General features: G+C 40.4%; 1 protein-coding gene across 1 annotated transcript in view; it reads left to right on the forward strand.

Moving 5' to 3' along the window:
• The window catches only part of HSD17B12 (hydroxysteroid 17-beta dehydrogenase 12), a 160749-nt gene that overhangs the window by 36145 nt on the left and 107572 nt on the right, over nucleotides 1-17032 (forward strand). The window contains exon 2 of the mRNA XM_082844327.1: nucleotides 15235-15281. Coding sequence (XP_082700453.1) covers nucleotides 15235-15281 — 47 coding nt within the window. The remainder of the gene's footprint in view (nucleotides 1-15234; nucleotides 15282-17032) is intronic.

Consider the following 17032-nt stretch of genomic DNA (forward strand, 5'->3'; position numbering starts at 1 on the left):
CTTTGCCTTATTTCTTTGGCCGCACTGTGCGGCCTGTGGGATGTTAGTTCCCTGACCAGGGATTGAACCCGGGCTGGCCACAGTGAAAGTGCAGAGTCCTAACCATTGGACTGCCAGGGAATTCCCTTCCTTGCCTTATTTCATGATCTAATTTTTAAAAAAATTTATTTATTTATATTTTTGGCAGTGTTGGGTCTTCGTTGCTGCGTGTTGGCTTTCTCTAGTTGCCATGAGTGGGGGCTACTCTTCCTTGTGGTGCGTGGGCTTCTTATTGCGGTGGCTTCTCTTGTTGCAGAGCACGGGCTCTAGGCGCGTGGGCTTCAGTAGTTGTGGCACGCGGGCTCAGTAGTTGTGGCTCGCAGGCTCTGGAACGCAGGCGCAGTAGTTGTGGCGCACGGGCTTAGTTGCTCCATGGCATGTGGGATCTTCCCAGACCAGGGCTCAAACCCATGTCCCCTGCATTGGCAGGCGGATTCTTAACCACTGCACCACCAGGGGAGTCCCTCATGATCTAATTAACCATTAGGATTAGAACTAGATAAAAAGAGAACTTCAGTTCTGTTTCTTTGCTTCCAGTTATTTTGAACTTGTGAACAGTATTTAGCTTCGAATAACAGGTTAGTCAGGCTTTGACATCCTAGAGGCTAGGATGTGATTAAATCAGCTGGACTTAATGATTGTTGTTGTCTGTAAAGTTTAGAGGTTCAGATTACTGGAAGGTAACGGGGGTAGAGAGTAAAGAGAAACGTCCTTCTCAGTATTGAGCACAACATGGGGCCCATTCCCTGGCATGTTATATTTGGGAAACACCAGACAAATTGGCTGGGGTTAAGAGGCTGGTAAAGGAATAATGAAAAATAAAGTTGGATTCTGCATCATCAGATTAATGAGCAAGGAACTCTTTGGGGTAGTTATGTATGCACCATGCATCCTTGCTAAATGTGACTGTTTTAGGCACTTTCAAGTTTATAAGTCAGTGTCCTGTTGCGTAGTGGGTTCATGTTCTGGGGATCAGATTTAGGATGATGTGACCATTGTCAAGTCACTTAACCTTTCTGAGATGGTTACTTTATTTATAAAATTAGATATTGGGAATTCCCTGGCACTTCAGTGCTTGGGACTTGGTGCTTTCACTGCTGGGGCCCGGGTTCAGTCTCTGATTGGAGAGCTAAGATCCCGCAAGCTGTATGGTGTGGCCCCCAAAATAAAAATTAGATACTATAATAAGATCTTATTATCTATAACCCTCGCATAGTTGCTGGGGTAGCTACTAATTGAGTGTTGGGACAATTAAATTATCTGTAAAGTGCTTGCTACTGTGTTTGGCACAGAGTAGGTCCTCCATAAATTTAGATACATGTAAAAGGGCTGTTCTGCCCATGGGAGCAATCCAAATGTAGGTTCCTCTGCATTCTGTTTTGTAAATTGAATGATGTGTTAATGGAAGTCTTACTTCCTGAATTCAGGGGACCATAGGGCAAGAGAAATAGCAATTTCTTTTCTTTTCTTGGTCTAGCCCTTGGTGAAAAGCTAATCTTTACTAACTTTTTTTAAAAGAGACTTTTAAAAATTGAGGCAAAATTCTCATAACAGAAAATTAACCATTAACCATTTTAAAGTACACAGTTCGATGGAATTTAGGACATTCACAGTGTTGTGCAACCATTACTTCTATATAGTGCCAACACGTTTTTCTCACCCTAAAAGGAAACACCATACCAAGTAAGCAGTCACTCTTTACCCCTCTTTCCCCAGCTCCTGGCAACCACTAATCTTTCTTCTCTGTGGATTTACTATGCTGGATGTTTCATGTAAATGGGAGCATACAGTATGTGATCTTTTGTATCTGGCTTCTTTCACTTAGAGTGTTTATACCTAAGGTTCATCCACATTGTAACATGTGCCAGTACTTCATTCCTTTTTATGGCTGAGTAATGTTCCATTGTATGGGTGTGCCACATTTTGTATATCCATTCATCAGTTGATAGACATTTGGGTTGTTTCAACTTTTGGGCTATTAATGTACAAGTTTTTGTTTGAATGCAGTTTTCAATTCTTTTGAGTATATACCTAGGAATGGAATTAATAGGTCACATGGTAACTCTGCGTTTATCTTTTTGAGGAGCCACTAAATGGTTTTTCCCCAGTGGCTGTACCATCTTGCTTTCCTACCAGCAATGTACAAGGACTCCACTTTCTTTCTTTTTGTTTTTTTAATTGCATAATTTCACTATCACGCAGAGAAAATTACTGCTAGATCTCTTTTTCTTTCTTTCTTTCTTTCTTTCTTTCTTTTCTTTCTTTCTTTCTTTCTTTCTTTCTTTCTTTCTTTCTTTCTTTCTTTCTTTCTTTCTTTCTTTCTTTTCTTGCTTGCTTGCTTGCTTGCTTGTTGCTGCGTGTGGACTTTCTCTAGCTGTGGAGAGCGGGGGCTACTCTTCATTGTGGTGTGCGGGCTTCTCATTGTGGTGGCTTCTGTTTTTGCAGAGCACGGGCTCTAGGTATGCGGGCTTCAGTACTTGTGGCTTTCAGGCTCAGTAGTTGTGGCTCTCAGGCTCTAGAGTACAGGCTCAGTAGTTGTGACACATGGGCTTAGTTGCTCCGCGACATGTGGGATCTTCCCTGACCAGGAATCGAACCTGTGTCCCCTGCATTGGCAGGCGGATTCTTAATCACTGCACCACCAGGGAAGTCCCCAAGGACTCAACTTTCTGTACGTCCTGACCAACACTTGCTGTTTTCCATTTTCTTTTTTAAAAAAATTATGGCCAAACTAGTTTGTCATTGTAGTTTTAACTTGTGTTTTCCTAATGATGTTGAACATTTTTTCATGTGCTTGTTAGCCACTTGTATATCTTTTTTGGATAAATATCTATGCAGGTCTTGACCATTTTAATATTGGGTTGTCTTTTTGTTGTTGAGTTGTAGGAATTCTTTATATATTTTGGGTATTGGTCCCTTATTAGATATATGATTTGCAAATAATTTCTCCCATTCTTTGGTTTGTCTTTTCACTCTCTTGATATTGTCCTTTGATGTACAAACAAATGTAGTTTTTTTTTTTAATTTTTTTTTTTTTTTTTTTGCGGTACGCGGGCCCCTCACTGTTGTGGCCTCCCCTGACGCGGAGCACAGGCTCCGGACACACAGGCCCAGCGGCCATGGCCCATGGGCCCAGCCGCTCCGCGGCACGTGGGATCCTCCTGGACCGGGGCACAAACCTGCGTCCCTTGCATCGGCAGGCGGACTCTCAACCACTGCGCCACCAGGGAAGCCCACAAATTTAGTTTTGATGAGGTCCAACATACCTATTTTTTTCTTTCGTTGCATATACTTTTGATGTACTTTTAGTAGTTTCTTAATTTTCCTTTCTGTACCCCTTCCACTTTCTAATATTCCTCACTTATTGCTAATATTTGTTGAGAATTTATAATATGGTAAGTTCCATGCTAAGTACATTGTATACATTATGCTGTTTAATTCTCAAACAATCCAGTATGGTGAGTACTGTTATTAACATTATTTTATTGAGTCTTTACGGTACCTCTATGGGACAGATGGTGTTGTCTTCACTTTATAGATAAAGAAACTGAGACAGTAGAGGTTAAGTAGCTCCTGATAGTTGGCAGAGTTTGCATTTGAACCTGGACTTGGAACCTTGCTGGTCCGATTTTACCACCCATGTTCTTAACCACTTCACATGCTCCCTTTGTACTTAAATGGCAAAAGCCTAAATAAAGGCTTTCCTCTGTGGGGTCTTACTAGGCCTGTGATCCAGAAGTAGTAACCTCTTTGTTCCCAGTCAGAATTCCTACTCTCAGGAGGCCCCTTGTGTGTTACCCTCACATTTTGGGTATTCCCAAAGGAAGCCACAAAGCAGTTTGAATCCACTAAATCAGGCAGAGGCAGAAGGATTGATAACCTTTTAATTCTTGTGCAAGGGTTTGCATTTTAAAGAGGATGTGGCATTCACTGAAATGAATCATTATCTGCCAAGGTTTTCAGTTAACCAAGTAAAGTGAAAGAATCAGGCAGAAGATATTTTTGGGTTTTGGTGCCGCCAGAATGTTATTACTCGGCCTTGCCTGGAAGTGGGCCCAGGGGATTAGCTGCCTTAAGTGGATCCTACTTTTTGCAGTTTCTTCCTTTTCTCTGTTCTGAACCTCTGGGTGCTTTGAATGTTGTCTTGTTCTGTTTTGCTTTTGTTTGTTAGTTTTTGAAGTGGCAGATTACAACTGTCTGCCCCATTTGGTTGGGTCAAGGGAAAAGGAGGGAAGGTTAAGAGAGAGAGAGAGAGCTGTTCAATAGGGAACCCAAGAGGACGTAGTGGGAGAGGGGCCTATGCAGTACTGGGATAGCATGTTTGTAAACTGACCCTTTTCTTTCCATAGTAGTATACTGTACTTGAGAAGAGGTGTGTACTTCCCCAAACCGTGAAGTTGTGGGAAATGCCCACAGTATCAAGGTTGATGCATAATCTGATGGTTTTTCCTATAAAAATTCTTTAATAAAATATGATGAGAACAAGTTGTAGTTGTCTTTATTTTGCATCACTTTCGCTGCTTCTCTTTAATAAAAATGCAGGAAGTTGCTTTCGTTTTATTAACTTGCAGGCTGCATGCCTCTCTTCTTTGTTCTTTGTTAAATATGAGCTGGCATGTGTTAGACTACTTTAGCATTTGCTGTTAGGACTTCAGTGGTTTCTAAATTCAGCCTGGCTAAGCCTGTTCCCTGTTTGCCTGAATCAATTGGGACTGCTATTTTTAGCAACAAAAGGGGATTGAAATAGCAATTTTCTTTCCCTGTAATAGATCCCCAAGAGGAATACTGATGCAAGCTCTCTGTCATTTTCTATTCTCGCCACCCAGCAAAAGCACTCAGAGGAACGGCAGCTGTCGTGGTTTGCAGCAGTATTAATCTTTAATCAATCGAGTGTTTTCAGCATTCAGGTGTTGGGGGAGGGGTGGGGAGGGGTGGGGAGGGAAGCGTCAGGAGAAGGAACCTGCTTGGAATAACTTAAGCTCTCATGCATGGGCTCTGCAGTCAGAATTTGGTGGGTAGTGGCAGAGAATAGAGAGAAGAGCTAAAAATAGCATGTGTGCTTCCAGTGTTCCTCTAGTCTATTTTTGATGTTTGATTTTGATAAGGTTGATTGGGTTCTTACTAAAAATATCTGTTCCTAGCAAGTTGAGGACAAAAAGAGTAGAATATTTTTAACCTACACAAACAGAAGCATTTTTGTTGACTTTATAAAATCTGGAAGCTGAGCCCTGGTCAGTTGCCAGTATTTTATATAATCTGTAACAAGCTAGACACTTCTGGATGCCAAGTTGGGATATTCTTTATAGTTGTCAGTTTCCATCTTCTCAAAGGCTTGCAAATTTGGTTTCTGGTGTTATATTTATATATGAAAACATAAGCCTTTTTGAATCTCCTTTTCCCCCCCTCCCTTCTCTCCTTCCTCTACCTCAGTTCTGGGCCTGGCTGTCATAAATTACTCTCACAACCCATAGGGTTGTGGGTAATACCTGAGGCCACTGGGTTATGCATGGGCAATACCTGGAGCTTTTTTCTGTGTATTGTTGAAAACTACCTTAAGTTATCCACTTGCTCCATGGCAAAGTGGAATCTGAGAACACCGAGTGTTAATTGAAGAAGCCGATCTTAATGACAAGAACAGAGAACTGTCCTTTGAAAATGTGTATCTGTAGATTAATCATAAACTAAGTTAAACTTCTGAAATTTCTTAACTTTTATTTTCGATCACTGATTCTTGATGTTGAGAGGGGCTGAAGAGTAGGTGGGGTTGTGTACAGTAGGTGATTGGGTGTTATTTCTAAAAAAGTGGGTAAAGCAGTGGGGAGTGTCACAAGAGGCTAGTTTTCCATTCATAATCTCCTTTTATTCACTCACTCATCTCACAAAACCTCATTCATCATCTGCTTTTTGCCAGGCACCGCGCTAGCACTTAGACTGTGGTGACCCAGACCCTTATGGAAACCTATATGATGAATGTCATGCAGGGGAGGTACAGAGTACCATGGGGCCAGTGAGCTATGAGAGCCTGCTAGTCTAGAGGTCAAGGAAAGCTTAAGGGAGAGATGTTCAAGTGAAGATGTCAAGGATGGGAGAGCGAAAGTGGGGGATGTGAAATTGGGAGTAGAGGGAACAACATTTGTGAAAAGAGAGCATGTTACCTCGTAGGAACTGGAAGAAATTCAGCATGACTAGGGCAGTGGGTGGTAGGGGGAAAGTGATGAGAGGTGAGGTCAGCTCATGGAAGACCTTGTAAAGAATAAGGGCAGTGGGAAATGACTGACAGATTTTTGGCAGGGAAGTGATGTCACATCTGCCCAATGGAGTGGTCACTTTGGCTGCAGTGTGGAGAACGAGTTGGAGAGGAATAAGAAAGGGAGCAAGGGGCTTCCCTGGTGTTGCAGTGGTTAAGAATCCACCTGCCAATGCAGGGGACACAGGTTTAAGCCCTGCTCGGGGAAGATCCCACATGCCACGGAGCCACTAAGCCCATGTGCCACAACTACTGAGCCTGCGCTCTAGAGCCTGCGAGCCACAACTACTGAGCCCGAGTGCCACAACTACTGAAGCCTGCGTGCCTAGAGCCCGTGCTCTGCAGCAAGAGAAGCCACCCAATGAGAAGCCCGCGCGCCGCAATGAAGAGTAGCGCCCAGCTTGCCGCAACTAGAGAAAAACCCGTGCGCAGCAACAAAGACCCAATGCAGCAAAAATAAAAATAAATAAATAAATTAAAAAAAAAAAAGGGAGCAGGTAAAGTAGTTAGAAGGCTGTTGCAGTAGTTCTTGTGGGAGATGAATGCTGGTAGCCCCAGGTGGTGGCAATGGGGAGACGTGACTAGATTTGTGTTCCAGGTTTTATATAATTAGCAATAGGGAAATATTGTTGCTTCTTGACAGAAGAATGAGATCATAAAAATGGTGTTTGAGAAAGATAATTCTTAGCTGTGTATTGCATGAATCAAGCGGGAAGGAACTGAAAGGGTCATTGCACAAGTCCCTGTGTGTTGGGATGATAGCTTAGACTAGGGTGAGAGCTGTTGTGAGAAATAACTGGATAATATCAATGAAGTACCTTGAGCAAATAGTCTTATAATGATGTGAATAGTGTCGATGAAAATAATAAACAATCAGTAATGAGACTAGAAAAAGAGTTCTATTTGAACTGAACTGAGAACTATAGCTGGGGAAACAGCCTTCAGATAACTCTTGAGAAACTGCTCCTGAGAAGCCTGGTTTTCAGTATGGTTTTATATCTTGTCGGAAGAGAGAACATTAAACAACTCAGGGATACATTAAAGGTTTCCAAAAAAACGACCAGCATGTACACGGTGAGTCAGTATGGCCTTGGCGAAGGGAGTCTTATCATCAAAGGAGTACCAGCATTGGCGTCCCAGGAAGGGAGACAGTTAATCTTTATTTTTAACGTGGACGTTCTTTACTTCTCATCAATGCGCCCTTTTCTTTAATAATTAAAGCAGATGTACAGTGTGTGTTTGATAGGCCACAAACAGGCTGTTTCAGTTAAAATAAAATTCAAGTTAACTCATATATAAGCCAGAATGGCTTCCCTATACCTCAAGATGTGAAAATTTATTTTATCAATATTAAATATTTTGTTTTAACAATTTACTGACAGCTTACTCTTGCTTTTCTGGCCCTGTAATAGTCACTTTAACAATATAGAAGTTTATTTATTTTTCACCCAGTTTAAAGAAGACCAGACAGACTTTTTGTGTATGTTGGTTTTTTTTTTTTTTGGCTACTCCTCGCAGCATGCAGGATCTTAGTTTCCCAAGGAGGGATCAAACCTGCGCCCCCTGCAGTGGAAGCTCGGAGTCCTAACCACTGGACTGCCAGGGAATTCCCACTTTTTGTGTATGTTTGATTCTCTGTGGTAAGCAGTTAATAAAAAAAGAACTGATTGGTTGAAAAAAAAACCTGGCATAGAAATTCCATGGAGTCATGAAAAACCTTGATTTCTACGAGTATGTTCCTTCATCTTAGCCCATGGCTTCTACCCTCAAGGTTACTTCCTGATTCAAGACTGCTGGAGCTACAGCCATCATTTTTTGAATTGGCTAGACGATGGGCAGAAAGGGGCCTCTCCCTGCTGAGTCACTCCTTTAAGCAGCCTTTCTCAAAGTCCCTCACAACACTGCATCTTATTTTCAAGATTTAATCCCATGGCCACACCTAGCTGCTGGGGAGGTTGTGTTCCAGGCCACGATTGCTGCAAAGAAGGAAGGGAAGGATGGGTACTGAGGAAGACAGCAGGCTCTGGCCCGTGTGTGTACAGAACATGAGAAGGATGGGTCCCCAGGATGGTTTTTGCACATTGCATCATCCTTCGGTGTGGCTATGAGTGCTTAATTTTTTCATCTTAAGAAAATGCAAAAAACAAGTAGTATTTCTAATTTGGATGATTTGGAAGCTGGTGTTTGTTTCATTTGGTTTTCATTGCAAGGTGGTAGGTATATCAGGGTGATAGTGCTTAGATCGTGTTTCTCAAAAGACCTACCAAGAAATGATCTTAGGTACTGCATTGATGAATATTTTAAAATGTTAATGGTTTTTTTACATACATATTTTACACTAATCTATATTTATTGAAACCGGTAGTCTTTTACAATAATCAAGTAGTTAAGTAAATAGTAGTCCAGTAATTAAGATTTCTATTAAATTTAATTCTTTAAAAATCAGTTTTAAGAATGTATTAGGTGACCTTAGGAAACACTGACTTAAGCAGTGCTACACTGATTTTTGGAAAACTGGAATAGATGAAGAACCTGCTGGATCAGTTTACACCATCTTTCTATTGCTGGTAGGAAAGGACTTCTGTTTTTGGAAAGGCAATACAAGCACACGGTTAAAAAATACCAACAGTAAGAAGAGTAAAAAATAGTAACCTCTTCCCTGTATTTCCCCAATGCCCCAGAACAACTGCCAAAAGACTTTTGATTTAAGGTATCCTTTAATTAGCTTCAGTAGTTGTGGCTTGTGGGCTCTAGAGCGCAGGCTCAGTAGTTGTGACGCACGGGCTTAGTTGCTCTGCTGCATGTGGGATCTTCCCGGACCAGGGCTCAAACCCGTGTCCCCTGCATTGGCAGGCGGATTCTTAACCACTGCGCCACCAGGGAAGACCCAAGGATTTTTTTTTTCTATCCAACTGTGAGCTGCTGTCTCTGCTACTACTGTTGGAAGGTATGTAGCTTTAAAGCAAAGAATATATCTTTAAAAGCAAAGGCAGGATAATCCTTGTCCCCATCCTACCTGTCTTAAATAAACAAATTTATTATTATTAATTTTTGGCATCAAGTAAAACTTTTATGAGTGAGTAAAGTTTGACAGATGACTTGGTTGTGTCTGTACATTATTTCAAAGATATTACCTATCATATGACTTAGAGAACTAAAGAATTTGTCATTTCCTTCGATGGGGAAATGATACTTGATCCCCCATTGCCTGGCCATTGTACGTGACTCTGATTATTATAGAACTGCAGTGGTGCTTACAGAGATGAATAAAGGAGGCTCTTGGTTTCCAATTTTATTTTTTGTTTCTTTGTGCCCATAAAAATAATTTTTATACTTTTCTATTTTCTCAGGAAAAAAACATACTTGTGAGGCAGTATCTGACTTATGTGTAACTATACAGTTCTGCATTTGGTTTTGAGAATTATCAGAATATGGAAAAGTGATATTTTTATCTATCTAAAAAGATCAGAGGCTAAATTTTTAATATTTATACAATTTAAAAAATTTTAATATTTATACAATTTAAAGTCATATTATTTCTGTTTAATATTTGAAGTCTTAACCGTGAAATGGGTGATTTATGGAACACCTAATAACCACAGTGGGTCTTTATACATCATTGTATTCTCTGTAGTCATACACATAATAGTTTCTAAAAAGTGTTAGTTTGGTTTAAATTTGATAGTTAATAGCAGATGATAGGAAAAAAATGTTCTTGTTGGGAGCATAAAGCTAAATCTTTTGAGAAGTGTGCTTAGTATTCTCAACTTAGTCTACTTTAAAATGTTTAAGAGGGACTTTGGGGGACTTCCAGTTTTAAAATAGCCAAGTAACAGTATTTCTAGCCTTTTATCTCTTGGAAATCCTCTCTAATAATTAGGAGAATAAGGAACAGCAAGCACCATTTTGATGAAACTAGGGAACTGCTGAAATCCCTCATCCCCAGTCATAGCGAATGAAGTTGGAAGAGTGATAACTTACCTCACTGAGCCGACACCTGAGTGCTCATGGATGGTCCACATTGGGAAGCAAGCAAGTTTGCTCTGCACCCCAGAAAAGCACAGGAATTACAAGTATCAGGTACCTCAAAAGACAGGGATGGGGAAGGGCACTGAACCAGATGTGCTTGAGACTCCAGAAAATTGGGCACAGAAGAGGGCAGAGGTGAGATACGAGACTGAGAACAGGGGTTAGGTGAAAAGTCTACAGACTAATAGCTGCCCAACTACCCAGCAGCCAGAAGACTGGAATTTGGGAAATGCTTAAGAGATACTGAAGGGTCCTAGGGAAAATGCAGATACTGACTTGTGGATTCCCTAATCAAAAAGCTGGTTTGCCCATCGATTACCCTGTAGTGGGGGTCACAGCATAGTCATCCCACCCGTGTACACTGATTGCCATGTTATTGCCTCCAAGATGAGAGAGACCAAAACAATCAAAAGGAACTTAGAGGAAACAGAATAAAAGAGTAGAAGAAAGTGTAAATATGTCAACAAAGTCTAATTAATGTCCTCAGAGATAAGAGAAGATAGTGGATTTATAATAAGAGTAAACTGCTGCTTTAAAAAGAGAAAGAGCAATCAGAATACAGAAGAGCTCTTCAAAATTAAAAAATTGGCAACTTAAGTTTAAAAAGTCAGTAGAACATTTGGAAGATAAAAGGTGAAGAAATTTCCAGGAAAGTAAACAAGAAGAAAAGTAAGATTCATAGAGAAACTCTTACAGTCTGAACTCTGATTAATGGAAATTCTAGAGAAGAATGTGAAGAAATTATCAAAGAATTAATACATAAGAAAATTGCCAGAATTGAAGATCATGGATTTTCAGGCCCATCAGCACCAATGAATGGAAAAGCACCCAGCCCAAGCTCTGTTACCAGGACAGAGTCGTAAAGATTAAGTAACAATCCTAAAAGCCCCAGTGACCAAAAAGTTCATTTGCAAATTGTCTGAAATCAGAATGGTGAAACATTCTTTTTAAACCATACTGGTACAGTGGAGAGTTGTTTTTAATTTTTTGTTAAAACTGATCTGTTTAGAATTCCATACCTAGTGTCGACTTAAAAACAAATGCACAACCTAAAAGTTGAAATTTATGTTTTATTCGGTGGACATACTGAGGACTTAAGCCCAGGAGACAGCCTCTCAAATAGCACTGAGGGAGGTAAGGGAGGAGCCAGGTTACATAGGAGTTTTCGCAACAAAACCAAGTAATCAAAAGATTGCTGTTAATTAAAGAAAACCAGACTTCTCAAGTTAATGAATTTAGCACTTTTCCATATATGGGAAGATGCAAGAGACTGCATTTATTGAAGTCATTCCTTTGATATGCACCCTAAAAGGCCAGTATCCTGTTTCTCTCCATCCTGAACCCCCTCAGGGTGCACGCGTGGGGGTGGCTATGGCTTGATGGCCTCAACATCCGTTCTTTACTGATATGGCAGGTGACATTCTTTGTCCACACTAGTTAAACTATTATGTGTGAAGTTAGAAATATAAAAATGTAAAAAAAATTTGCTTCAAACTGTCACATGAAGAGACGTGATAACCAAATTTAATATGATATTCTGGATGGCATCCTACAACAGAAGGACACTCAGTAACAAGACAGTCTGAAAAAATATGAACTTTAGTTAATAATAATGTATCATAATTGGTTATTTAATTGTGACAAATTTACCACACTAATGTAAGATGTTAGTAATAGGATAAACTGGCTTGGAGTATAGGGAATACTCTGTATTATCTTCGCTTTTTTTTTTTTTTTTTTGGTAAGTCTAAAACTTATTTTAAAATCTAAAATTTACTTTTAAAATGTTCACAAAATGTATCTTCATGCATCCTTTCTTGGGAAGCTAGATGTGCTGCATAATGAGGGAATAGAACAAGATCTAGAAAATAAGAGCTTCAATCCAGGAGAGACAGTCTAGGGGAATTCCCAAGATTATGTTCTAGAACAATAGCTGTGCCACAGAGTATTCCAGGTTGGGGGAGGATGAAAGCTGGAGTGCTCTGTGAAGGCGATCTTTAAGGGGGGAAAAAAAAAAGTAATGGAACAAATTGATGGGGTTGATCATGTGGAAAATTATATCGAGGGGCTGTTAGAGACTGGGGGAAATTTTAAAAAGAAAACTACGCAAATGCAATAAAAAGGCAATTTTAATTCCAGGAGAACAAAAACGTTGATTAGGAAAGAGAATGTAATTCTACTATACTGTTTGGTTCACTAGTGGATAATATATTTTTCTAGCCACAGTAATTGTTGTATAATAAAGAATTTGACTGACCTTTGTTCCTGGGAGGGAGCATCTAGATCCTTGGAATTTCCTAAGTGATAGGAGTGTCTTTGTTATTTATGGTGGGCTCTGATAGTTTATACTAATGAAATCACTCAAGGTGGGACTGTACAGAGCTTCGGGATGGGGGCTGGTCCTGCCAGAAACACCAACCATGTGATTAGAAGATTGGAGCTTTGCGCCTTGTGATACCAACTCAACCTTCCAACCTCTGGGGAGGGAAGGGGGGAGGTTTGGAGATTGAGTTCAGTCCTGTGACCAATGATTTAGTCAGCCATGCCTTTGTAATGAAACCCAGTGAAAACTCTGGACCCTTAAACTTGATGTAGATTCTCCCTAGTGGGTGAACACATTGATGTACTGGGTGAGGGTGGGGGGATGACCTGCCCTGATTCAGAGAGGGCATGGAAGCTCTGCATTTGGGACCACCCTTGACGTTGCCCTAAGTGGCTTATTCATTTGGTTGGTCCTGATTTGTATCCTTTATTATAAAGCCGTAATCATGAACTGTAAGTTATCCTGATGTCTGTGAGTCATTCTAGTGAATTATTGAACCTGAGGAGTTATGGGAACCGGGAACTTTGCAGTCAAGTAGTCACAAGTGTTGGTGGCCTAGGGACCCCTGAGCTTGTGGCTGGTGTCTGCATTGTGGGCAGTTTTGCTGGGGACCATGTCTTTCACCTGTGGGATCTGTACTAACTCTGGGTGGTTAATATCATAATTGAGTTGCAGTATTACATAAGGTAAACACTGACAAGTGACAGAATCTTGCAATATAACTTCATTGGAAGGATGGGGAAAATATAAAGGGAGTAAAAGTTCTCATCAACCCTAATGAGTCAAGTAATATATTGATGAATCAGGAAATTACAGTGTAACATAGGATTTAGAACATGTAAAGATAAGGAAAAACAATTGAAAGCAATAAAAATGGTTGCTTCTGGGGAAGGAATAGGAAGGTGCAGAAGGATAGGGGTAAAGTCCTGTGTTTTGGGGTTTTTTTTTTTTGCGGTACGCGGGCCTCTCACTGTTGTGGCCCCTCCCGTTGCGGAGCACAGGCTCCGGACGCGCCGGCTCAGCGGCCATGGCTCACGGGCCCAGCCGCTCCGCGGCATGTGGGATCTTCCCGGACTGGGGCACGAACACGTGTCCCCTGCATCGGCAGGCGGACTCTCAACCACTGCGCCACCAGGGAAGCCCCAGTCCTGGTATTTTTGGCCTAAAAATTTGTAATTGTTATCTTTTTTGGACTAAGTTATGTATTAGACATAAATAAAATCACTTTAAAAAGAAGGAGCTTGACTGTAGGCTGTCAGTAGTTCATCAGGAAATAAACTTGGACAGTGAGATGTGTGTATGTGGGGGGTGTTTTGGGGGATGCTCTCAGGAAGAGCACCTGTGAGGAAGCAAAGGAAGCCGAGTAGGGCAGAGGGAGAAGTCAAACTGTGATGCAGGAGTCAAACCTGATCCCACTGGAAGCTCTGAACCTGGGATGGTGCTTCAGAAATGCTTAAGTGATGCTTAAGGGAGCTGGATCTTTGTGTGGACCAGTCATTAGACATGTACTGCCCAGGGGAGGAACTATAACCTTGGGCAAGGCAGCTCCCTTTGGCTCAGGGCAGTTCCTGGGAGATGCTCACTTGTGAGCTGACAGCAGATAACACTCCTGGCAAGAGGATTGCCTGAAGATCTCTGTGCTGGAAGGGAGGATGTGGTTGGTGCTCTAACAGTACCCATTACAAACTCCAAAAACTGGAGAATCTAGAAAAGGAAGGTTTGATATCCCTTAGGCAAATTTTATAATCTCTAGTCCTGGCATATTCTGAGCTATCCAGGATTTTTTTAAAATTTATTTTATTTATTTTTGGCTGTGTTGGGTCTTTGTTGCTGTGCGCGGGCTTTCTCTAGTTGCGGCGAGCGGGGACTACTCTTCTTTGCAGTGCGTGGGCTTCTCATTGCGTACTGTGTTAATATATCCTAATTTACTTACTCATTCTCTTGTAGTTTATTATTTGGGCTTGTTTACCAATTATAGGTAAATAAAGCTACCATGGACATTGTTTTGGTAACATGATGCCTATTACCTCTTGGAAATTGTTAAGTCATAGATAGGCACACATTTATTTCTGGACATAATGTAAAATCGTTTTTCCAAAATGACTGTGTCAATTTACAGTGCCACCAGCAGTGTATGAGAGTTCTAGTTGCTCCACATCCTTGTCAATACTTGGTATTGCAGTCTTTTAAATTTTAGCCATTGTCATGGATATTCATTCCTAGATTTGAGCCACTGGTAATTGCTCCATCTTTTACATCAAGTACAATTGACCATTGAACAGTATGGGGGGGTTAGGGGCACGGACCCTCCATACAGTTGGAAATTGAAGTATAACTTTACATTTGGCTCTCAGTATCTGGATCTTGCATCCGAGGTTTTGCATCTGTGGATTCAACCAACCTTGGATCGTGTAGTACTGTAGTATGTATTTATTGGAAAAAATATCCACGTATAGGTGGACCCTTGCAGTTCAAACCCATGTTGTTCAAGGGTCAACTGTATTACACAGGTCTTGTGTCTAATTGGTGGGTCCTAACTATGATCAGTTCTCCATTGTAATTCTTAAACTAAACTGTTACTATTTTCTTTTCTCAGTTGTCACGGGTAGTACTGATGGAATTGGAAAATCATATGCAGAAGAGGTAGGTAATTTTCAAGACTTTTCTTTTTGGTATAAGAATATAAGAACAGATATAGAATGATCTCTTACAGTAGTTTTGATTTTTGAAGTTAAAAGCACAAATATAGTGTTACACTATATAATAGATGTACTTTGTTTCGATCTTGTTAGAAATGCTATGTTCGCTTAACACAACTTTAAAACAAATTTTTGTGCAAAATGTGTGTCAAACTTTTTATCCTGGAAAGTTGGAGTTGTGAAAATTTTAGTGTAATTTTATTTTATATTGTGTAACTATAGACAGTTCTCAGTTTTTAAAGTTAATTGTTTTGGATTATTTTCCAAAAGGTAGACAGATTATTAGAGAGTGGTTACATCTCCAAACAAGTCCATGGCATCATTTTCACAAGAAGGACTGTGATGGATGGACAGATATTGACAGACACAGGCAAAAGATTCAAGTTCTCTGTAATGTAATTGAAGGAAGGGAAACCATGATAGTTTGAAGACCACTGTACAAAGCTCTCCTGTGAAGGAGAGCTTCCCTGCCTTCCGGTTCCACAGAGGCACCAATAGCCTCTGATATTGCCCGATTGTGATGAAGGTCCTGAGAGATCCATTGAATCTCTCATTTGTCCTTTAAAAAGGGTTTTAAAAAAAAAATCCTTTGTTTTCCCAGCTTTTTATTTTGAGTATAAAGACTACAGAAAAGTTTCAGGAAGAGTATACAATGAACACCCATACACCTTTCACAAGGATTGGCCAGCTGTTAACATTTTGCTACATTTAACTTATAATTTGGCTGGACTAAAATTTGGGAGTTACAGACATTGTAACAGTTCACTCCTAAATATTTCAGCTTGAAACTTCAGAGAACTAGAATATTCACCATTGTAACCACAGTACAGTGGTCACACATAGGAAGTTTAACTTGACACAATACTGTTATACAATATACAGTCCATATACAAATTTCCCAATTGTCCCATTAATGTATTTCATAGAGCTTCTTTTTTTGTTCCAAAATCCATTTAAGGATTATGCATTGCTGCTTTTTTTTTATTATTTTTTTTTTTGCGGTACGTGGGCCTCTCACTGTCGTGGCCTCTCCTGTTGCGGAGCACAGGCTCCGCACGCGCAGGCCCAGCGGCCATGGCTCACGGGCCCAGCTGCTCCGCGGCATGTGGGATCCTCCTGGACCGGGGCATGAACCCGCGTACCCTGCATCGGCAGGTGGACTCACAACCACTGCGCCACCAGGGAAGCCCCATGCATTGCTTCTTAATGTCATATCTCTTGACTAGGAGAGTTCCCTAGCCCCTCCTTTTTTTCTCTTTTTTCTTTTGTAACAGTGACATTTTTTAAAAAACCTAGGCCAGTTGTTTTGTAGATTTCTCAATTTGGGTTTGTCTGATTGTTTCCTCATGATTATATTCAAGTTAAGTATTTTTTAGCAGGAATGCTACACAGGTGATACTGTATTCTTTTGAGTTTATCTTATCAGGAGCCACAGGAAGTCCATTTGTTCCTTTATTGATTATGTTAAAATAAATCATTTATTAAGATGTTGTCTACCATAATTTTCCATTATAAAAGTACCTTTTCCCCTTTGTAATTAATAAAGAATCTGTGGGATGATACTTTGAGACTGTATGGATATTTCATTTCCCAACAATCTTCCACCCAACATGTGTTGCTGTTTTTTGCCTAAATTAGTTGTTACTAGGGTGGTTTAAAAACGGTAATTTTCTGAAAATTTGAATTTTATTTAAT

This window comes from Leucopleurus acutus (genome assembly GCF_964270905.1).
Source record: "Leucopleurus acutus genome assembly, chromosome: 8".
Taxonomy (NCBI): domain Eukaryota; kingdom Metazoa; phylum Chordata; class Mammalia; order Artiodactyla; family Delphinidae; genus Leucopleurus; species Leucopleurus acutus.